The 25,030-nt window shown below is 34.0% G+C and overlaps 3 protein-coding genes across 3 annotated transcripts; all 3 read left to right on the forward strand.

Annotated features, from left to right (window-relative positions):
* The first annotated feature begins 1,313 nt into the window (after window positions 1-1,313).
* Window positions 1,314-3,831, forward strand: LOC128225886 (M-phase inducer phosphatase 1-like). Its single transcript, XM_052935788.1, has 5 exons — window positions 1,314-1,324; window positions 2,058-2,202; window positions 2,462-2,988; window positions 3,247-3,364; window positions 3,670-3,831. The coding sequence occupies exons 1-5, from the start codon at window positions 1,314-1,316 to the stop codon at window positions 3,829-3,831; spliced, it is 963 nt and encodes a 320-aa protein (XP_052791748.1).
* Window positions 3,832-8,345: 4,514 nt separating this feature from the next.
* On the forward strand, window positions 8,346-10,803 carry LOC128225896 (M-phase inducer phosphatase 1-like). The gene is made up of 5 exons (XM_052935798.1): window positions 8,346-8,356; window positions 9,065-9,203; window positions 9,416-9,942; window positions 10,203-10,320; window positions 10,642-10,803. The coding sequence occupies exons 1-5, from the start codon at window positions 8,346-8,348 to the stop codon at window positions 10,801-10,803; spliced, it is 957 nt and encodes a 318-aa protein (XP_052791758.1).
* Window positions 10,804-20,822: 10,019 nt separating this feature from the next.
* Window positions 20,823-23,643, forward strand: LOC128225907 (M-phase inducer phosphatase 1-like). Its single transcript, XM_052935807.1, has 5 exons — window positions 20,823-20,833; window positions 21,860-22,004; window positions 22,249-22,775; window positions 23,031-23,148; window positions 23,482-23,643. Exons 1-5 carry the CDS (start codon window positions 20,823-20,825, stop codon window positions 23,641-23,643), a joined length of 963 nt encoding a protein of 320 aa, XP_052791767.1.
* The last annotated feature ends 1,387 nt before the right edge of the window (window positions 23,644-25,030 follow it).

Raw genomic sequence — 25,030 nt, forward strand, 5'->3', positions numbered from 1 at the left:
ATTGCATCTGGGACCAATAATGCTACTCCCAGATTGCATATATACTTACATAGTCAAGAAACTGTGCGTGTCAGACATACTACGTCTTTTTTAGAAATCAAGATAAAAATCTTAAACCTATTGTTTTTCTCTGAAAACTGACACATGTTATGAGTGAGTATCCATAACAGTGTAAACTTTACAAGAGGGGAACCTTCTTACATTTTAGACGTGTATTTCTTCCATATATATATTGTTGGTAGGTCTTAGGATCTGGGATACATACATTAAGGTTTAAGGGTTTAATATATTTTTAGGTCAATACGCGTTCAGAAACTAACGGTGAAGTCTTTTAGTCGTCTGATTACCGTACTGCCCCCCCCCCCCCCCTCTCCTTGTCTGGGATTTGGAATGTACCTGCATGTAATGTACGTGTAGGTCAGTCGCATGGTCCACGTGCAACATAGGTTTGTAGCTGATTGGTGGGTGTGTGAATAAATAACTAAAATTGTTCATAAAAATTAAATGTATCCCTCCAGCTGTACCATTTATAATTAAACAATAATCCTCTACATAGTGTTGCAGCCGTACAAAACATCGCCAACTGCAGCATATAGAAGCAGCAACAACAACGACTAAAAATCATAGTTGTTTTGTACGACTATATAAGATTTGTTAATGTATAAGTTATAGAAAGACGGGTTATTTCAGATTTTTTTCGTTGGAAAATACAAATGCGGTGTAATTGTTTTCCCGATTATGAAAGGATAAAAAGCCAATTACGATTATTTGTTTTGTTACGCGACAGCCAAAATATGTACAAGTGTCAATAGTATGTTTCGAATTCGATCAGTTCTTTACATCTCAAAGTAACACGATTAGATATGTCATATTTAAGAAAACTTAGATCTTTTTTACTTTGTCAGATTTTATCTAACCTGGTTAGTTTTGTTCGAACATGCTGATAAAATTCATAAACACACAGATGAAATCTATTTAAAAGGTTGGATGCATTTCGACAATAGCTTACATGTACATTGACATGTACTTTGAGAGGCGATTGGCCAATTAAAAGTCTCGAACTCTTCCGATATGTTAAGATCATTATCACCACACATACAAAGCATATTGAGTAAACCAACTTTGTCTGTTGATTGCACTTAAGTCTCGTGAGGAAATAATTAAAAGAGAGGGATACTGTTCTACTCGATAATTAAGAAATTAGTTAAAATTATTTTCCAGGATAGTATATAACTGATTTCAAAAATAGTGAAAATCAAATATTGTTAAAGCATCAACATCAAAAGTTTCCTACTACAACTTTTGTCTTCAATATGCCAATAAGGTATGATTCTTTTAAATATTTTAGATTTTTTTTATTTAACTTTAGTAATGTTTATAAAACTGATTAAACGTGCTGTTCGATTCTTTAACCAGGAAAACTGTAAATTATGAATACTGGATAGTGAAAGTTGTTATGTATCAAGGTCTCAATTATAACGATTCGCTGTTGTTGTTGTTGTTGTTGTTCCTGTTCTTGTTTTTGTAAATTGAAGCAATATAATTTTCTAAAATAGTATAAATATCAAACCAATTAGCAAAGAAAAAAAAGAAGTTTTAAACTAAAATATTAAAAAGCAAAGCATGCTCCATTTTGTACTTGTATTTTACTTTATGTGATTTATTTATCTTTATTTTATATGTTTTACTACAAATAACGTTGGAGTATTTTTTTTAATAAAAATGTAAATTAGACAATGGCTTGATTCATAGCTTAATCGGCTGGGCATTGAAACTATTTTCATAATTTTAAAATGAGCAAAATATATATCAGCAATGTTAAATTTGTATTTTGATATATACATAATATAGATATATATTTTTTATCAAAAACGAGACGAGTTACGTCAATGTGTAAAAGGTGGATGTCAATTTTATACTTTTTTCGATGGCATGCATTTTTACAAGGATTAACACCAAGTTTGATCTAGATCAATTAGACCATTAATGCATACAACTATGTTTGTAATTTAATTACGAAATTTCGTAATCAGTTCCTTATGTTTAAAACAATTCAGATTGAGATTGTTCGATGACGTCATATCCGGATTCGGTGACGACTGCGGGGTTTCCGCTGCTGAACTCGAGGCCATGTTGACGCCGAGAGGAAAGGGGAACAGAATCTGCATGAAAGACGATCATGGACTGAACACGCCTTTGTCGGTACGTGAATACGGTACTTTATACATGTTACTTTTATACTCTTTTTAATAATATTTGTAAATTTAAGGCCATCGGAAGACGCAGGTGTATCCAATATAATATAACTTATTTAAGTTTAATTTTTTTATTTATAAAACAAAAAATGTCAACAGCATTTTCCAAAAAAACCAAAACAATTCATTAGAATACATAAATTTAAGGTATTTAAGACAGAGTTGAAAGTCTTTTACACAGAACTGACTCCGATTTGCCTTTGTAGATTGAAATTCCCGCAAAACCGTTGATGCGACGACGCGCTGCGTTTGACGTCAGACGCAGCATCTTTTCCGAAAAGCGCATTGCTGACGTAGACCTAACAGAGGATTCACCGATACAAGCATTCAAAAAGGCCAAAGATGTTTCGGGCATAACTCCCGAATGCAACGAACGTTTAACAAACGGGATCATCAGCGCGGTCGAAACGCTTGAAATCGGAAATGACATGATCGCTGACGGATCAAGTAAATACACACTTCCGACAATGCCCGGAAAGCACAAAGACCTTACGTCCATCTCACCGGAAGTGATGGCTGATGTAATTCGTGGATGCTTCAATGACGTCATTGGTGACGTCACCATTGTGGATTGCCGGTACCCGTACGAATTCGAAGGCGGGCACATCAGATGGGCTGTAAACATGTACACGAAAGATGAGGTCAACAGCTTGCTTCAGAAACCAGTAGCTGACGACAAGCGTCACGTGCTGATCTTCCACTGTGAATTCTCATCAGAAAGGGGGCCTAAAATGTAAGTTGTCTGTCTAACGTCACGCCAGTTAACTGGACACAACGTAAAATGGTTCTTCCTCATATATGGAATATTGTTTAAGTATATTATATATTTTGATAAGATAGGAAATTATTTAACAAAATCCCCACTGTAAATACTATTCTGGTGCTGGGCCAATATTGGTTGATTTAAACTCTTATCTAAGATTTTTACATCGGCAGTGATAAAGACATTCGCGTATTATTAAACAGAGTATAATTATTTGTACATCCACAGGTACCGGTTTCTTCGCGCACAAGACAGGATGTTGAATAGCAACAGGTATCCGAGCCTTAACTTCCCGGAAGTGTACCTACTCCATGGCGGATACAAGGCCTTTTTCAACAAGTATCAGGTATGTTTAAAAATAGTCGTAAGTACATTTTTGTGATCATTGGGTGTTGCTTTTTATATAAATATAAGTACATAAATGACAACAAAATCTCTGTTAATATTTATATAATACCTTAAAATAAATATTAAAAGTAGAACAATAGGGAAACAAACAAAAGTGTGTAATATGCGTATAAACATGGTATGCGTTGGTTTTGACAAGGACGCTGTTGTGTAATAGTCGTAGAGATTACATCGATATTCATTAAGTTATACACGGTTACGCATACATTAAGTGTACACATATCATATTTCTTTTTCTTCCAGGACCTGTGTGATCCAATCAGTTACAAACCCATGTTACATGAGAACCACGCAGCCGACCTACGTCACTTCCGGGTGAAGTCTAAATCCTGGACAGGAGATGACGGCAATCAGAAAACAAGTAGACGCCACCGCAGTCGTCTAGGTCGCCATCTTAGTTTTTGAACGCTTGTTGAACCTTAAGTCACGGCATTTCAGAAATGCGATAAAGCAGTAAACTCCCCATGATGTCTTTTCTTCCAGTGACGTTATGATCGTAAATGGCACGATCAGGCCGCGTTATAGCTGCGGAGAAAGGTCACAAAGGCGAAGAGTTTGTATCTAAAAATACATGAGCTCTTGATTTACTGATGTGAACGGATATACAGTTTAATGTTAAAATTGTTTTAAATTGTTGATTCTTATGACAATGCAAAACGAAGTAATGTCCGTTTGTTGGAGAAATAGGCCAGGGGAAAGTGCAATATTATTTGAACCTGAGACGAGTACGTTACGAAAATGACCGGTAGTTTTATGCCGGACCACACACTTATATGTACATGTGTTGAAATCATGTTGTTGATAAAATTGTAAATACATTTTATATTACAATATAAATAACTAATGTTAAGTGCTACTAATTTATATGAATAAAGAAACTGTTTTATAAAATCTGGTTTATTCACTATTTTCCATTAGTCATTAGTATATATTTACTATGCTACTGCATTATTAAGTATATGATATATGATGATCTTATATGAAAGTTTGTAGGGCGTAGCAAAGCACAACATTGTATTACCAGCAAACGTGCAATGTACGACCGAAGAGATGCAAGTCAATCAGACGTGCACAACCGTTGCATATAACCAAGAAAAAATGATAGAACCATTTTTCTGTCTAGAAATCAAGAGAGGTCAATTTGGGGATTGTCTCCTGCATCACCCAGCCTTCCTGCGACATCCTTGGCGACTGTAATCGTTTGATGATTACATAGGAAATTTGTGATCAAAAGCTGGCTGCAAATAGAATGAACTCATTTTACTTCAATATAGCCAGAAATATTGGCGTATCTGGAAGTCAGTTTAAAGACACCCTAGTATTAACAATATACAGGGAAATTACATAATGTCAGTGGATTTTTATTTTACCCCGGTCACCGGTAAAGGTATATTGATAGGTTAAATCCCCAAGAAGCAACTGCAATACATTTGATTCTTCCCTAAACCATCATTGCAGACAAATATACTTTAAAAGTTCCCATGCGAAACATAGCCGATGAAGTTAAAAGCCAAGGATCATTTCCAAATAGTCATAAGCTACCACAAGTAACCCCTATTTTTAAGAAGAAATACCCCTTTAAAAGAACCTTTCGGCAGTCAGTATTTTACCAACAATGTCCAACTGAGCAACTAATAAGTCATTTTGATATTTTTTTCATCCTTTCCTGTTAGATATTAGAACAGCATATGGATGTCAAAATCACCAGTTGAAGACTGGAAAAAGTCCTTGACGAGAACAAATATGTAGGTGGATATCTAATGGACCTCTAATGTTCAAAGACATTCGACTGCCTGGCCTATGATCTCATCTAAGTCAAGCTTACTGCATATGTTCTCTCAGCCCCAGCATGTAAACTAATACACAGCTATCTTACAAACAGAACACAACGGGTCAAACTTGGTCAGATTACCAGTGAGTGGGACTCCATCCTGAAAGGCGTGCCACAAGAATCAATATAAGGGCCTTTAGTTTTCAACATCTTCCTCGATGGCATCTTCTACTTTATCAATAAGGCAGCCTTGCATAATTATGCAGAGGACACTACTCTTTGTGTATGTGTGATAAAGATCCTGGCGGTTTTTTTTTAAGATCACTCTTGAAGAAGAAAGTAACACTTTGATAAACTGGTTAACTTCCACTGAAATGCAAACAATCCCTGACAATTTTTAAACAATTTCAGTTTGCTCCTAGTCTGTTAAAGAAATAAAGCAATGCAATGTACTTAGTCGCGTCATTGCTTGTGCAGAGAAGTCTTAGGCGTTGAGGTATAAAAAATATGTGATGCCCTTTTTTAAAATGTTCAAAAATGCAGCTAAACAATTAAATCCTTCAAAGACTAAGCAATATTTTTGCTATTAATACTAAGCTTATTATCTTAAAACCTTAAATCAAATCCAATTTCAATTACTGTCCTGTTGTTTGGCATTTTTGAACCAAGACCAACACAGAATAAAAATAGGAAACATTTAATGCAGAACGTCATAGTCTGTTTTTAATGATCACACATCAAGTTATGAAATTCTTCTCCATATAGTTTAATTGTCAACACCATATATGAGTACGGTAAGATGAATCGCTATTGAAACTTTCAAATGTCTGTACGGTATCTCACCAGAATATGTACAAAACCTTGTAGCATTTTAGACATGTTATTTGAATGTCATATATAAAAAATATGTGTATATGTGCATCAGTAAGAACAACTAAATATGGGTAAAATTATTTCCGCTTTGAGTCCAGTCAGGTATGAACACTCTCTCAACGGTGTGTTCCCACTTTGCCAACCGATATTTTTTCCTATAGAAATTGTAGGTCCCTAAACTCACAAACAAGACCTAGTGATTGAACTTTCCTCCACAAACACTGTGTGAAGTAGAAGAAACACCCACGAACACTTACATCAAATATACCACTGACCGCACGCCATGCTGCTGTTTCGAAATCCATCATCACAGAGTCTGGCGACATTGGTATGTTATTCTCAGTAGCGAAGTCCTTGATGAGGTTGAAGAACCTTGTGTAGGTTCTTTCTTGTTTGTTTGGTAGGAGTCCATACACCAGGGGACACATGCACCCGTCGACCTTCGCGTGGATGTTGTACAGCTGGCAGAAGTATGACGGTTATAAGTAGAAGGTACCGTCCATGTTCCAGGTGTCCGCAGTAGATAGGAGGCGTAGGTTGTCTGTTGTGGCGAAGACGAGGATTCTCTCCACATCACCATCGTTGGCCATGAGGAATGTCTCTCCTGCCGGCGTCTCGGTCCATTTTCTTCGGTTATTACTTATTTTATGGATAGTTACCTGTATAGGCTAGATTTTGACTCGTAGAATGTTGGTAGTTTAGCCATAACTTCCTAATTGTTAATTATAAACATTCCAAGTTTAAAGTGGATAATTGTACAAGCTTATTAATTAAAGTTATTGATTAATTTAGATTGATTAATGATAAAGATCATTTGGTTTATTGTATGATATTACTGTTACAATGACCAAGTCAAAATCAACATTGTTTTTTGTTGAAACTAACTTTTAAATTTTAATACTAAAACATTTTATATCTGATAAGGAAGGATTAGAAGTTAATTTCAACTACAAATAAATTTGGGTGCCAAAAAATGGTGAAAATACAGGTAAGTTTGAGGTGCGAGGACAAAATTGGTAGTTACTTTAATTGGAGGCAATTAACGGTTGGCAAAGTGGGAACAAACCCTCTTAACGGAAATAAAGTGCTCTCAAAACTACCTAGAATTTAGAAGGCATTACATTTAAACGTACAGAGTAAAAAAAAACTGTGCGTGTAAGATATACCATATCATTCTTTAAAATAAATCAAGATAAAAACTTAAACCGATTATTTTACTCTTAAAACGAACACATATTGTGAGAGAGCATCGGTATAGCCTTTACAAGAATGGTCTAATTTTTATGTTTATAAATGACAAATTAAAACTATTGAATAAACGCAAATATGCTTGACAGTTTCTTTTCATGGTATTCATATAATATAGTAGTACTTGATATAAGTTGATATATAAAAATGATAAGTATTTACAAGTACATAAACACGTGCAAGTGTATTTTCTGGCCTAACAGTACAGGTAATTGTCTTATTCAGGATCTCAGATTCAAATAATAGTATAGTTTTCCAAGCCTAGTTTTACCACAAACGAACGTTACTTTTTTATATAGATTAAACAAAGTAATACATCTCGCGCTAAGATATTTCTTGGTATGAACATTTCCATTGGTTATTGCCGTTTTCTCTATGAAAAAGACGGATTATTTCAAAATTACCTGGTTGGAAAAAACAAACGCGGTGTACTTTATTGCCCGATTATGAAAGGTTAAGAAGCCTATTACGATCGTTCGTTTTGTTACGTGACATCCAAAATATGTACAAGTGTCAATAGTATGCTTTTGAATTCGATCAGTTCTTTACATCTCAAAGAAACATGATTAGATATGTCATATTTAAGAAAACTTAGATCTCTTAAACTTTGTCAGATTTTTATCAAATCTGGTTAGTTTTGTTCGAACATTCTGATAAAATTCATAAACACACAGATGAAATCTATTTAAAAGTAGCCCGCTTGGATGAATTTCGACAATAGTTTACATGTACTTTGACATGTTCTTTGAGAGGCGATTGACTAATTAAAAGTCTCCGACTCTTCCGATATGTTAAGATCATTATCACCACACATATAAAACATATTGAGTAAACCAAACTTTGTATGTTAATTGCACTTCTCGTGAGGAAATAATTAAAAGAGAGGGATACTGTTCTACTCGATAATTAAGAAATTAGTTAAAATTATTTTCCAGGATAGTATATAACTGATTTCAAAAATAGTGAAAATCAAATATTGTTAAAGCATCAACATCAAAGGTTTCCTACTACAACTTTTGTCATCAATATGCCGCTCAGGTAGGATTTTATTATATATTTCTCTCTTTTTTCATTTAAAATGTTAATGAAACTGAATAAACGTTCTGTTCTTTATCCAGGAAAAGGGTAAATGATAATTTTGGATAGTGAAAGTCGTAATGTTTTAAGTCCAGTCCTGAGTTATTTTGATTCGTTGTTGTTGTTGTGGTTTTTGTAAAATGAAGCAATATATTTTCCTATAATAGTAAAAATATTAAAAAGGTGTCAAACCAATTAGAAATAAAAAAAGTTTAATGAGACGTTTTAAACTTAATTATTGCATGCACCTCGATGTTGTACTGGTATTTTACTTTATGTGATTTAGATATTTTTTATTCCTTATTTTTGGCTACAAATAACGTTGCAGTAATATTTTTAATAAAAATATCAACAGACAATGGCTGGATTCAAAGCTAAATCGGTTGGACATCGAGACTATTTTCAGAGTTTAAAATTGAGCGAAATACGAAATCGTATATCGGCAATGTAATTTATTTTTTAAATATGCGTTTTTTAATAAAAACTAGATGAGTTAATATATATATGTCTATGGGTCCAACGCTGTTAGCAATTGTTTTCAATGGCGTGCATTTACAAGGATTAATACCAAATTCGATCTAGATCAATTAGGCCAGTGATGCATATAACAATGTTCGTAAATTCAATACGAAATTTCGTATTCAGTTTCCAATGTTCTATTCATTTCAGATTGAGATTGTTTGATGACGTCATTTCCGGATTTGGTGAAGACTGTGGGGCTTCCACTGCTGAACTCGAGGCCTTGTTGACACCTGAAGGAAACAAATTCTGTAATAGAGGCGATCATGGATTGGACACGCCTTTGTCGGTACGTGAATACGGAACTTTATACATGTTACCTTATATTCTTTTTGATAATCTTTGTGAAATTGAGGCCGTCGAAAAACGCAGGTGTATCCAACATATTATCACTTATTTATGTTTTATTATTTCATATGTATAACAAGAAAGACATCAATCTACTATAATACATTAGTTTTAAGGTATATTAAAAAAACTGACGCCGATTTGCCTTTGTAGATTGAAATTCCCGCAAAACCGTTGATGCGACGTCGCGCTGCATTTGACGTCAGACGCAGCATCTTTTCCGGAAAGCGCTCTGCTGACGTAGACCTAACAGAGGATTCACCAATTCATGCATTCAAAAAGGCCAAAGATATTTCGGGTATAACTCCCAAATTCAACGAACGTTTAACAAATGGGATCATCAGCGCGGTCGAAACGCTTGAAATCGGAAATGACATGATCGCTGACGGGTCAAGTAAATACTCACTTCCGACAATGCCCGGAAAGCACAACGATCTTACGGCCATCTCACCGGAAGTGATGGCTGATGTAATTCGTGGATGTTTCAATGACGTCATTGGTGACGTCACCATTGTGGATTGCCGTTACCCGTACGAGTTCGAGGGCGGGCACATCAGAGGGGCTGTAAACTTGTACACGAAAGATGAGGTCAACAGCTTGCTTCATAAACCAGCAGCTGACGACCAGCGTCACGTGCTGATCTTCCACTGTGAATTCTCATCAGAAAGGGGGCCCAAAATGTAAGTTGTCGGTCTAGACGTCACGCCAGCTAACATGACACAACATAAAATAACCCTACCTCATATATGATATATTGTTTTTGAACATTGTTTATTTTAATAAGATAGGATAATTATTTAACAAATTCTTCACTGTGAATACTATTCTGATTCTGGGCAAATATTGTTTTATTTAAACTCTTATCTAAGATTTTTACATCGACATTGATGAAGAAATTCGCGCATTATTAAACAGAGTATAATTATTTGTACATCCGCAGGTACCGGTTTCTTCGCGCGCAAGACCGGATGTTGAACAGCGACAGGTACCCGTGTCTCAACTTTCCGGAAGTGTACCTTCTCGATGGCGGATACAAGGCATTTTTCAACAAGTATCAGGTATGTTTCAAAATATTTCTAAATACGCTTGTGTGAACATCGGGCTGTAGTATTTGATATAAATATAAATACATAAATTATACATAATTCTTTGTTAATATTTACATAATACCTCAAAACATAAATGGATATATCAAAAGTAGTACAATAGGGAAGCAAACAAATAAGTGCAATATGCCAGTGTAGTTATATATAAACACGGTTTGCGTTGGTCTTGACACGGACGCTATTGTGTAAAATTGGTAGAGAATACATCAATGTACGTTCAACATGGCCACGCATACATTTAGTGTACACATACTCTATTTCCTTCCATTCCAGGACCTGTGTGATCCAATCAGCTACAAACCCATGTTGCATGAGAACCACGCGGCCGACCTTCGTCACTTCCGGGTGAAGTCTAAATCCTGGACGGGGGAGGACGGTAATCAGAAGACGAGCAGACGCCACCGCAGTCGTCTAGGCCGCCATCTTAGTTTCTGAACGCTTGATGAACCTAAAGTCACGGCTGTTTTGAAATGCGATAAAGCAGTAGAGTTTCGATGATGTCATTTTCCAAGTGACGTCATAATCTTAAATGGAACGATCAGGCCGCGTTTTAGTCTAACTGCGGAGAAAGGTCACAAAGGCAATGAGTTTTTATAAGAAATAATACATGAGCTATTGATTTACACATTTGAACGGATATACAGTTCAATGTTCCTTTAAAATTGTTTGCAATTGTTTATTCTTATAACATTGCAAAGCGAAGTAATGTTTGTTTGTTGGAGAAATAGGCCAGGGGAAAGTGCAATATTATTTGAACCTGAGAAGATTACGTCATCACAATGACCTGTAGTTTTATGCCGGACCATACACTTACATGTACGTACGTTGAAATCCCATTGTTGATACAATTGTAAATACATTACATTTTTATATAAATTACTAATATTAAGTGCTACTAATTTATATGAATAAAGAAACTGTAATATAAACTCTCGTTTATTCATTATTTTCATTAAGTCATTAGTTTATACTTTACGATTCTACTGTTTTATTTAGTATACATGATGAGTGATCATGAATATCCATTGTCAATAAAAGTTGGTGGCGCAACATTGTATAAACATCTACCATGCATAGTATGACCGAAGTGGAGCAAGTCACCCACGACCTGCACATCTATTGTATATTACCAAGAAAACATGACGGAACCAATTTTCTGTCTAGAAAACATGAAAGGTCAGTTTGGGGATTGTCACCCCCAACCCTTCTTCCTACGACACCTGTGGCCTCTGATATGCGTTAGATGATTACATAGGAAGTTTTGTTTGTGATCAAAAGCTGGCTGCAAATAAAATGAGTTCATTTTTTTTAAAGATAAACACCTTAGTATTGACAAAATACAGGAAAATTACATAATGTCAGTGGATTTTAATTTTATCCCGGTCACCAGTAAAGATATTGAGAAAAAAATAGATTGAAGCAACTGGAATCTATCGTTGTCTTCCCAAGGCTACATTGCAGGCAAATATACTTTAAAAGTTCCCATCCGAAACATGGCTAATGAAATTAAAAGCCAGGGATCATTTCCAAAATAGTCTCAAGCTAGCACATGTAACCGATATTTTCATAAAAAAAACCTTTAATAGAACTTTAAACCAGTCAGTAAATAAACGGGTCATAAGTGAGCAACTAATCAGTCATTTTGATATTTTTTCATCCTTTCTGTGAAGCTTGCAGAACAACATACATATGTCAAAATAACCATTTAAGGATGGTTTGAGACGGGAAAAAGGCTCTTGACGAGAACAAATATGTAGGTGGAGACCTAATGGGCCTCGAACGTTTATTAACATTCGACTGCATGTCCCATGATCTCATGTAAATCAAGCTTAATGCATATGTTCTCTCAGCCCCAGCATGTTATCTAATACACAGCTATCTTAAAGATAAAACGCAACGTTTCAAACTTGATCAGATTACCAGTGAGTGGGACTCCATCCTGAAATGCGTGCCATACGGATCAATGTTAGGACCTCTAAGTCTTCAACATCTTTCTCATTGGTATGTTCTACTTTATCAATAAGGCAGCCTTGTATTATTATGCAGATGCCACTACTCTTTGTATGTATGATAAAATCCTGATTTTGTTTAAGATCACTGAAAGAAGAAAGCAACATTTAAAAAAAAAAACTGGTCGAGTTCCACTGATATGCAGGCAGTCCCTGACAAATATCAAACAATTTCAGTTGGGTCCTAGTCTGTTAAAGAAATATTGCAATACAATGGACTATGTCGCACTATTGTCTGTGCAGAGAAGTCGTTGAGGTTTGAAAAAAAAAATGTGAATTTTAAAATGTTAAAAAATGCAGCTAAGCAATTAAGTTCCTTATTATCTTAAAATCTTTTTAATGGTTACTCATCAAGTAATGAAAATCTTCTTCATAAAGTTTAATTGCCAACACCACAAATGTGTATGGTAAGATGAATCGCTATTGAAACTTTCAAATGTCTGTACGGTATCTCCCCAGAATATGTTCAAAACCTTGTAGCACTTTAGACATATAATTTTAATCTCATATATGTAAAATGTGTATTTTTGGATCAGTAATTAAGAACAACTAAATATGCGAAGAATTATTTCCGCTTCGAGACCAGTCAGGTATGGCACAGCCTATCAATGAAAATAAGGTGCTCTCAAAACTACTTAGAATTTAGAGGGCATTGCGTTTATACGTACAGAGTAAAAAAACTGTGGGTGTTAGATATGCTATATACTTTTAAAAACATAACATTAAAAAATTAAACCTTTTATTTTACTCTTAAAACGGACACATATTATAAGACAGCATCGGTAAAGCCTTTACAAGAAGTTTTTTTTTTAATTTTGGACATTAATTTGTTCCGTTTAATTTGATAATTATAAATGACATATTGAAACTATTGAAAAACAATGCAAATATACAAAAACAACAACAATTACATGTATTTGCCATGGATGGTAACATTGGTAAGAACAGACTATAAAGTTCGATAAAGCATCGGTTAACAAGATGGTAGTGAATAATTCGTAACAATACATTTGCTTAGATACTTCTTTGCGTTCGAGGTGAAATTTTACGCAATATAGTAATGTTAACATGTGCAACTGAAATAAAGCTTTATAAACGTTTTTGTGGGTTCAGTGACATGGGTAAAATTAGTTAAACAATTTATTTTAACGTTTGAAGTAAAATATTTTTGAGAGGAAAGTAGGATATTTGTGGTATTAGTATTTTCTGCAAATAAATAGTCATCACAAAAAAACCCTGATTATTATACATACCTAGTTCATTCTATTTGATAGTAATACTGCTATGAAAACATGACGCTTTAGTGTAATCTGTCACAACTCGATAAAAGTGCGGGTCATTATAGAAAAAATATTTCTCTAGTGCAAAATACAATTGTGGATAAATGTGTTTATTTAAACTCTAAAGTGAATGACATTCCAGTGTGAATATAGTAACAGATAGATTATTTAAAACCGGGTTATTTGCGTTTATTCAGAAGCTCCGCGAATTTAATTATATGTGGATTATGTCTATATTATCTCGGGATCAGGTCTAAATCCCTTTTGGTGCGAAATTCGAAACATTTTTATATAGAGTGAAAACTATCTCCTATGGTGTTTGGACAAAAAGGATAATGTCTTTCGTTGTAGGGAATAACCTCGCAACGTATTTGTTTCAATGGGGAGTTTAAAATTACAACTCCTTAATTTGTAGAAGGATAAAGTTGCATTCCGTGCAAAATTCAGTAAATAACTATCAAGCTTAATTTCCTCTTTAAAACTGCTGTATAATACACCTTTGTTCGATTCGTTCATTTTCTCTCGCCAGACTTGCACATTTTGGTCTTTTAGGGTTTGTGTATCTAAACTAGAGACATTTTTGCTGGTCATCGTTTCTTGGTTTTCATATAGATAGGTAAATCCAGTGTTGTTCAACAACGACTTTACATTATTTAGCTAATTGTAATTTAAGCCACTGTAGGCCATTGTTCTATATACCAATGCTTTATATAAATCCTTTTCAATAACAAGTTTGTTCCAGAAAATGATTATTCCTTCATTGATAATGATTTGATTGATATTTTTTGTCATATCCATTAGTACTGGACTGAAACCATTCAGTTAAACTATTATAAACAATTCAAGTTAAATTTTGAATTTGGAAAGTATCTTGATTTAAATATGAATGATAAATATAGAATTGCATTATCGAGATTGCGACTATGTTCTCACTCTCTTGACATTGAAGTTGGATTTTTCAATAATGTGAACGTTTAAACGAAACTGTAAACTATGCAATACTAATATGGTTTAATCTGAATTACATTTTTTGATTGCTTGTCCTTTTTATTAAGAGTTACGTCTACAATTTAATATTTCCAATTCATGGAATACCATTGAATAAATGTAGGGTATTAATGTCTTCAAAAACACAAACAGTATAAGACATGTATCTTTATACATTAACAATGACGTTCTGCCAGCATTGATGCAGTTGCTTCATAGTTAGATTATATTGAGTACAATAAAGTAAATTATTGTTGTGTTCTCTAAACTATGTACGTGTGAAATGTTGTTGTTTTTTGTTTGGTTTGTATTTTTCACCTTTTCTATGTGTGTACATTTCATTCTTTGGGTATTGTTCATGGCCAAAAGCTTATGTTATGCCAATAAACTTGAAACTTGAAAAAAAAATTAAGCCGCTTACTTCACAGGCATAAGTAAGGATAGGTAAAATTGTATATTCAAATAGCTTAAGTTGTAGATCTATTGGCAGATCCAGATTATATTTTATTTTGTATAATAAGTGGAGTGCTTTTTTGCTTGTTGAATTGAATGATCTTTCGCTTTATTGAACCTCCTAGTTGGGTATGACAGTTTCTTTTCATGGCATGCATTTAAATCCGTAGTACCTAATTTAAGTTGATAAATAAAAATGTTATGTATTAACAATTACATCAACACATGAAAGTGTATTGTCCTCTCTATCTACTGGTCATTGTCATTATACAGTATCTCATTATCAAATTATAGTACAGTTTTCCCAGCCTATTTCTACCACAGCCGAATATTACTTATTATATAAATAAAACAAAAATAAATCGCGCGCTTATATATTTCTTATCAGGACCATTCGCATTGGTGATTTGTCTTCGCCTTTAAACTGCCTGATCATTCCATCTGGGTGAGGACGTCCTCAAACGTAATGAGGTCACTGTTCCATCACATTTCTAAACTGTCTTGATCGTAATTTCAATGTGCGTTCAGAAAATAACGGTTAAGTCTATTATTTGTCTTATTGCCGTTTTCTCCATTAGAAAGACGGACTATTTCAGAATCACCTGGTTGTAAAATACAAATGCGGTGTACTTTATTTCCGATTATAAAAGTTAAAAAAGCAAATAACGATTATTGGTTTTGTTACGCGACAGCCAAGATATGTACAAGTGTCAATAGTATGCTTTCGAATTCGATAATTTCTTTACATCTCAAAGTAACACGATTAGATATGTCATATTTAAGAAAACTTAGATCTTTTTAACTTTGTCAGATTTTTATCAAACCTGGTTAGTTTTGTTCGAATATTCTGATAAAATTCATGAAGCAAAATATGAAATCTATTTAAAAGTAGCCCGCTTGGATGAATTTCGACAACAGCTTACATGTATTTTGACATGTGCATTGAGAGGCGATTGACTAATTTAAAGTCTCAAACTCTTCCGATATGTTAAGATCATTATCACCATACTTATAAAACATATTGAGTAAACGAAACTTTGTCTGTTAATTGCGCTAAAGTCCCGTGAGGAAATAATTAAAAGAGAGGGAAACTGCTCTACTCGATAATTAAGAAATTAGTGAAAATTATTTTTCAGGGTTGACATAGTATATAACTGCTTTCTAAAATACTGAAAATCAAATATTATTTTTAAAGCCTCACCATCAAAGGTTTCCTACTAAAACTTCTGCCTTCAATATGCCGCTCAGAAGGATACTTTTAAATATTTTAGATTTTATCTTTATATTTCATTAACAATGTTTATAAAAAAGATGATTTGACGTTCTGCAGTCATTTGTATAAAAGTTGACCACATATTATCTGTAATCTAGTTTGCACATTGAAACGATTTCATTGGCTAATATTAATTTTCGAATAAATATTGACCAATCAATAAATATTTTGGCCAATTTTAACCAACCCAAAAAGTTATCCAGTTTTATACAATTGGCCGCTGTTCTATTCTGTTTCTTAACCAGGAAAAATGTAAATTATAAATACTGGATGGTGAAAGTTTCAGGTTTCAAGGTCTGAATTATAACGCTTCGTTGTTGTTGTTGTTGTTCTTGTTGTTGTTGCTGTTCTTGTTCTTGTAAATTGAAGCAATATATTTTTCTAAAATAGTAAAAATGTTAAAAAATTCAAACCCATTTGTAATAGAAAAAAGAAGTTTTAAACTAACATATTAATAAGCATGCACCATGTTGTACTTGGAATTTACATTATGGATACAAGGCATTTTTCAACCAGTATCAGGTATGTTTCAAAATATTTTTAAGAACGATTTTGTGAACATTGGGCTGTTGTATTTGATATAAATAAAAATACATAAAATTGTTAATATTTACATAATACCTTACAATTTAAATGGAAATATCAAAAAAAGTACAATATGGAAGCAAACAATTGTGTGTAATATGCCAGTGTATTCGCTCTGCAGTCATAAATCAACACGGTATGCGTTGGTTTGACACGGACGCTATTGTGTAAAATTGGTAGAGAAAACATCAATGTACGTTTTACACGGCCACGCATACATTTAGTATACACATATTCTATTTCCTTCCATTCCAGGATCTGTGTGATCCAATCAGCTACAAACCCATGTTGCATGAGAAACGCGATGCCGACCTTCGTCACTTCCGGGTGAAGTCTAAATCCTGGACGGGGGAGGACGGAAAGCAGAAGACGAGCAGACGCCATCGCAGTCGTCTAGGCCACCATCTTAGTTTCTGAACGCTTGATGCACCTAAAGTCACGGCTGCTTTGAAATGCGATAAAGCAGTAGAGTTCCGATGATGTCATTATTCCCAGTGACGTCATGATCTTAAATGGAACGATCAGGCCGCATTTAGTCTGACTGCGGAGAAAGGTCATAAAGGCAAGGAGTTTTAATAAATAAATACTCTTGGCTCTTGATTTACACATTTGAACGGATATACAGTTCAATGTTCCTTTAAAATTGTTTGCAATTGCAATTGTTTATACTTATAACATTGCAAAGCGAAGTAATGTTTGTTTGTTGGAGAAATAGGCCAGGGGAAAGTGCAATATTATTTGAACCTGAGAAGATTACGTCATGACAATGACCGGTAGTTATATGCCGGACTGTACATTAACATGTACATGTGTTGAAATCCGGTTGTTGATAAAATTGTAAATACATTCCATTATAATATAAATTACTAATATTAAGTGCTACTAATTTACATGAATAAAGAAACTGTAATATAAACTCTCGTTTATTCATTATTTTTAATATATCATTAGTTTATACTGTACGATTCTACTCTTTTATTAAGTATACATGATGAGTGATCATTAATTTCCATTGACAAATAAAGTTGGTGGCGCAACATTGTATAAACATCTACCATGCATAGTTCGACCGAAGTGGAGCAAGTCACCCACGACCTGCACATTTGTTGTATATCACCAAGAAAAATTGACGGAACCAATTTTCTGTCTAGAAAACATGAAAGGTCAGTTTGGGGATTGCCCCCCCCCCCAACCTTCTTCCTACGACACCTCTGGCCTCTGAAATGCGTTAGATGATTAAATAGGAAGTTTTGATTGTGATCAAAAGCTGGCTGCAAATAATATGAACTATTTTTTTAAAGATTAACACCCTAGTATTGACAAAATACAGGAAAATTACATAATGTCAGTGATCATTTCCAAATAGTCTCAAGCTAGCACAAGTAACCCATATTTTCATGAAAAATAAACCTTTAATAGAACTTTAAACCAGTCAGTACATAAACGGGTGGTAAGTGAGCAACTAATCAGTCATTTTGATATTTTTCATCCTTTCCGTGCAGCTTTAAGTACAACATAAGGATGTCAAACTAACCTGTTAAGGCTGGTTGAAGACTACAAAAAGCCATTTATGAGAACAAATATGTAGATGGAGAGCTTATGGATCTCGAACGTTAAAATTAAAAAAAAACATTCGACTGCTTGAGCCATGATCTCATATTAGTCAAGATTAAGGCATATGTTCTCTCATCCCATCATGTAAAGTAATGCACAGCTGTCTTAAAAACAGAGCAAAAACGATCAAATTATCAGTGACTGTGGGATACCATCTTGAAAGGTCAACATCGTTCTTAATGACATCTTCTACTTTATCAAAAATCAAAATCAAAGTATTATTAGCAAATTCAATTAGAACATTGCCAGTACACAAAAAAACATACTAGATGGCATTAATGACAACAAAATAGAGTGAAATATAGATATGAAATAAATATGAGATCATTTTTACAACATTTAATCTTAAGGAAAAAAGTATGAACTATAACTATACATGAAATGTATTTAGACATGTTAATTATGCTAAGCAGCATTTCTTCTATCCGTAGCGAATGATAAATAAGTAGCAATATTATTCAATATTTTATCATTATTACAGGACATGAAGTTATTAAATTTGGTCATATTAGGCCAGTGAATATAATACCTGGGTATATATTTTGTACGTAAATCCAAATAATGAGGACACACTAACAAAAAGTGATATTCATTTTCTACAACATTCATATTATATTTATTACATTTCTATCTTCTCGGTTTATATTTCTATATCTTCCTTCTTCAATATTAAGGTTGTGTGCCGAACATCTAAGTCTAATAAGAAGTATCCTTAACTTATTGCTATTAATACAAAATAAATAGTTTTCAATTGCAAAATATTGTATCAATAAGACAGCGTTGTATAACTATGCAGATGACACGACACTGTTTGTATGTGAAAACAATCCTGATGCTTTTAAGACCACTCTTGAAGAAGGAAGTAACATTTTGATAAACTGGTTAACATTCCATCCAAATGCATGCTTACCCTGACAAATTTCATGCAATTTTGAGTTGGCTCCTAGTCTGTTAAAGAAATATAGCAATGCAATGTACTAAGTAACACTATTGTTTGTGCAGAAAAGTCTTAGGCGTTGAGATATATCATTTGTTTAAATTGTAATGCCTAGAATTTTAAAATATTCAAAAATGCAGCTACGTAATTAAGTTCCTTCAAAGATTAAGCAATATTTTGGCAATCAATACTAAGCTTATTATCTTAAAATGTTTTGTCAAATCCAATTTCAATTACTGCCCTGTTGTTTGGCATTTGTGAACCAAGACCAACATAAAAAAAGAAGAAAGTGTTTAATACAAAAAGTCATAGATTGTTTTTAATCATTACACATCGAGGTATGAAAATCTTCTTCATATAGTTTAATTGCCAACACCACATATGAGTAGGGTAAGATACATCGCTATTGAAACTTACAAATGTCTGAACGGTATCTCACCAGAATATGTTCAAAACCTTATTTCAGCATTTCAGACTTGTAATTGTAGCTCATTTATGAAACATTTGTATATATGCATTTGTAAGAACAACTAAATATGGGTAGAATTATTTCCGCTTTAAGAGCAGGTATGGAATAGTCTCTCAACGGAAATAAGTTCCTCTCAATGCTACATAGAATTTAGAAGGCATTGCATTAATACGTGCACAGTAAAGAAACTGTGTGTGTGTAAGATATACTACATCTTTTAAATAATAAAGATAAAAAACTTAAACTTTCCTTATTTCCCGATTATGAAATGTTAAGAAGCCAATTACGTTTATTTGTTTTCTTACGTGACATCCAAAATATGTACAAGTGTCAATAGTATGCTTTTGAATTCGATCAGTTCTCAAAGAAACACGATTAGATATGTCATATTTAAGAAAACTTAGATCTCTTAAACTTTGTCAGATTTTGATCAAATCTGGTTAGTTTTGTTCGAACATTCTGATAAAATTCATAAACACACAGATGAAATCTATTTCAAAGGTAGCCCGCTTGGATGAATTTCGACAATAGTTTACATGTATTTTGACATGTACTTTGAGAGGCAATTGGCCAATTACAAGACTCAAACTCTTCCGATATGTTAAGATCATTATCACCACACTTATAAAACATATTGAGCAAACCAAACTTTGTCTGTTGATTGCACTTAAATCTCGTGAGGAAATAATTAAAAGAGAGGGAACATTTTCTACTCGATAATTAAGAAATTAAATAAGAATATTTTTCAGGGCTGACATAGTATATAACTGATTTCTAAAATAGTGAAAACCACATATTGTTAAAGTCTCACCATCAAAGGTTTCCTAATACAAATTCTGTCTTTAATATGCCGCTCAGGTAGGATTTTATCAAATATTTCTCTCTTTTTTCATTAAAAAATGTTTATGAAACAGAGTAAACGTTCTGTTCTTCTGAATAATAAAGTCGTAATGTTTCAGGTTCTGAGATATTACGTTGTTGTTGTTGTTGTTGTTGTTGTTGTTTTTGTAAATTGAAGAAGTATATTTTCTTATAATAGTGAAATGTTAAAAAATGTTAAACCAATAAGAAACGATTTTTTTCATAAAAAAATGTTTTAAACTAAAATATTTAGAAGCATGCGCCTCAATGTTGTACTGGTATTAACTTTATGTGATTTAGATATTTCTGTACTATATTTTTAATACAAATAACGTTTGAGTAATATTTTAATAAAACTAGACAATGGCTGGATTCACAGCTTAACCGTGAGGGCGTTGAAACTATTTTCAGAACTTTTAAAGCTGCATTCTCACAGATTGACCATTTTCACATTTTTTTTTTATTTTTGGTCTTAGAAAGAGCTAATTTTTGCGTAAATATCTGCAATCCAATGATACAATATTGCTGACAAAAAATCAGACCGTACATTTTCATATATCCATTCGAAAATCAATGTTTTATGGCTTAAACCGTTACTAACTGATAAAGAAACATGCCTAAAACATCAATTTATAAACTTATATATGAAAACCTGCGATCTGATTTTTTGTAAGCAGTTTTATATATTAAGTGGCTTCCATGAATGTTCACAGAAAATGGCTTGTTCCAAGACAAAAAATAAAAAAGTGGTCAAAACGTTCAATCTGTGAGAGTGCAGCTTTAAATAAGCAAAACTATCTTAGCGATGTGATATTCTTAGTTAAATATATACATGTATAAATAAGACGAGTAACGTCCTTGTGTTAAACGTGGATTTCAATTATATAGCTATTTAATTGCAAGCATTTACAAGAATTAATATGAAATTTGATCTAGATCACTTAGGTCAGTAATGCACATAAAAGTGTTCGTAATTTAATGACGAAAATTCGTTTTCAAGTTCCAGTGTTCTTAACATTTCAGATTGAGATTGTTCGATGACGTCATTTCCGAATTCGATGACGACTGCGGGGTTTCCCCTGCTGAACTCGAGACCGTGTTGACGCCTAGAGGAAAGGGGGACAAATTCTGCATGCAAGATGATCATGGATTGGACACGCCTTTGTCGGTACGTGAATACGAAACTTTATACATGTCACTTTTATATTCTTTTTGATAATCTTTGTAAATTTGAGGCCGTCGGAAGACGCAGCTGTATCCAACATAATATCACTAATTTATGTTTTACTATTTCATATGTATAACAAATAAAGACAACAGCAATTTCAAAAGAAAGCAATTTATTAGAATGCATTAATTTTGAGGTATTTAAGTCTTTATAAAAAAAAACTGACGCCGATTTGCCTTTGTAGATTGAAATTCCCGCAAAACCGTTGATGCGACGTCGCGCTGCGTTTGACGTCAGACGCAGCATCTTTTCCGAAAAGCGCTCTGCTGACGTAGACCTTACAGAGGAGTCACCAATACATGCATTTAAAAAGGCCAAAGATGTTTCGGGCATAACTCCCAAATCCAACGAACGTTTAACAAACGGGATCATCAGCGCGGTCGAAACGCTTGAAATCGGAAATGACATGATCGCTGACGGGTCAAGTAAATACTCACTTCCTACAATTCCCGGAAAGCACAAAGACCTTTCGTCCATCTCACCGGAAGTGATGGCTGATGTAGTTCGTGGATGCTTCAATGACATCATTGGTGACGTCACCATTGTGGATTGCCGGTACCCGTATGAGTTCGAGGGCGGGCACATCAGAGGGGCTGTTAACATGTATACGAAGGATGAGGTCAACAGCTTGCTTCAGAAACCAGTAGCTGACGACAAGATTCACGTGCTGATCTTCCACTGTGAAGTCTCATCAGAAAGAGGGCCTAAAATGTAAGTTGTCGGTCTAGACGTCACGCTAGCTAACGTGACACAACGTAAAATGGTTCTTCCTTATCGGATATTGTTCAAGTGAATTATATATTTTGATACGATAGGAAATTATTTAACAAAATCTCCACAGTAAATACTATTTTGGTGCTGGACCAATATCGGTTGATTTAATCTCTTATCTAAGATTTTTACAACGACATTTATGAAGAAATTCGCGTATTATTAAACAGAGTATAATTATTTGTACATCCACAGGTACCGGTTCCTACGAGCGCAAGACAGGATGTTGAATAGCAACAGGTATCCGCGTCTAAACTTCCCGGAAGTGTACCTACTACATGGCGGATACAAGGCCTTTTTCAATAAGTATCAGGTATGTTTAAAAATATTTCTAATTACGTTATTGAAACATTGGGCTTTTTTATTAATTTAAATACATAAATAAATTATGAATGATTCTCTGTTAATATTTATATAATACGCCACAGTATCAATAGATATATTAAAAATAGAACAATAGGAAAACAAACAAATGTGTGTGATATGCCAGTTTTATCGCTTTACAGTCATAAATATACATGGTATGCTTTGGTTTTGACACGGACGCTGTTGTGTAAAATACCGTAGTGAATACATCAATATACAAAACGCTTAAACGGCCACGCATGCATTTAATATTCATATATTCTATTTTCTTCCATTCCAGGAACTGTGTGATCCAATCAGCTACAAACCCATGTTGCATGAGAACCACGCAGCCGACCTACGTCACTTCCGTGTGAAGTCTAAATCCTGGACGGGGGAGGACGGTAATCAGAAGACAAGTAGACGACACCGCAGTCGTCTAGGCCGCCATCTTAGTTTCTGAACGGTTGTTGAAGCTAAAGTCACGGCGATAATGCGATAATGCGATAAAGCAGTAAACTTCAGACGATGGTATTACTCCAATTGACCTCATGACCTTAAATGGAGCGATCAGGTCGCATTTCAGTCTGATTGCGGAGAAAGGTCACAAAGGCGACGAGTTTTTATCAAAGAATTAACGAGCTCTTGATTTACATATGCATAACAAAGTAATGAACGTTTGTTGGAGATATAGGCCAGGGGAAAGTGCAATATAATTTGAACCTGAGAATATTACGTCATGACAATGACCGGTAGTTACATGCCGGACCATACACTTACATGTACATGTGTTGAAATGCCATTGTTGATAAAATTGTAAATACATTACATTATTATATAAATTACTAATAGTAAGTGCTACTTATTTATATGAATAAAGAAACTGTAATATAACTCTCGTTTATTCATTATATCATTAGTTTATACTTTACGATTCTACTGTATTATTAAGTATACTTGATGAGTGATCATTAATATCCATTGACAAATAAAGTTGGTGGCGCAACATTGTAGAAACATCTACCATGCATAGTTCGACCGAAGTGGAGCAAGTCACCCACGACCTGCACATCTATTGTGTATCACCAACAACAAATGACGAAATGCGTTAGATGATTAAATAGGAAGTTTTGATTGTAATCAAAAGCTGGCTGCAAATAATATGGACTCATTGTTTTTAAGATAAACACCCTAGTATTGACAAAATGCAGGAAAATTACATAATGTCAGTGAATTTTCATTTCATCCCAGTCACCGGTAAAGATATTGAAAAAAAAATTAGATTAATAGGATAAATCCCCAAGAAGCAACTGGATTCTATCTTAATCTTCCCAAGATCATCATTGCTGGCAAATATACTTTAAAAGTTCCCATCATAAACATGGCTTATGAAATTAAAAGCCAGGGATCATTTCCAAATAGTCTCAAGCTAGCACAAGTAACCCATATTTTCATGAAAAATAAGCCTTTAATAGAACTTTAAACCAGTCAGTACATAAACGGGTGGTAAGTGAGCAACTAATCAGTCATTTTGATATTTTTCATCCTTTCCGTGCAGCTTTCAGAACAACATAAGGATGTCAAACTAACCTGTTAAGGCTGGTTGAAGACTACAAAAAGCCATTTATGAGAACAAATATGTAGATGGAGAACTTATGGACCTCGAACGTTAGTTAAGATTAAGGCATATGTTCTCTCATCCCAGCATGTAAAGTAATGCACAGCTGTCTTACAAATAGAACAAAACGATCAAATTATCAGTGACTGTGCGACACCATCTTGAAAGGTCAACATCGTTCTCAATGACATCTTCTACTTTATCAATAAGACAGCGCTGTATACAATACAAT

Source organism: Mya arenaria, chromosome 1, assembly GCF_026914265.1.
Source record: "Mya arenaria isolate MELC-2E11 chromosome 1, ASM2691426v1".
Lineage (NCBI taxonomy): Eukaryota > Metazoa > Mollusca > Bivalvia > Myida > Myidae > Mya > Mya arenaria.

Coding starts and splice junctions, on each gene's coding strand:
- LOC128225886 (XM_052935788.1), top strand. Junction 2,989..3,246: donor TCAGAAAGGGGGCCTAAAAT/GTAAGTTGTCTG, acceptor GTACATCCACAG/GTACCGGTTTCTTCGCGCAC. Junction 3,365..3,669: donor CCTTTTTCAACAAGTATCAG/GTATGTTTAAAA, acceptor TTTTTCTTCCAG/GACCTGTGTGATCCAATCAG.
- LOC128225907 (XM_052935807.1), top strand. Junction 22,776..23,030: donor TCAGAAAGAGGGCCTAAAAT/GTAAGTTGTCGG, acceptor GTACATCCACAG/GTACCGGTTCCTACGAGCGC. Junction 23,149..23,481: donor CCTTTTTCAATAAGTATCAG/GTATGTTTAAAA, acceptor CTTCCATTCCAG/GAACTGTGTGATCCAATCAG.
- LOC128225896 (XM_052935798.1), top strand. Junction 9,943..10,202: donor TCAGAAAGGGGGCCCAAAAT/GTAAGTTGTCGG, acceptor GTACATCCGCAG/GTACCGGTTTCTTCGCGCGC. Junction 10,321..10,641: donor CATTTTTCAACAAGTATCAG/GTATGTTTCAAA, acceptor CTTCCATTCCAG/GACCTGTGTGATCCAATCAG.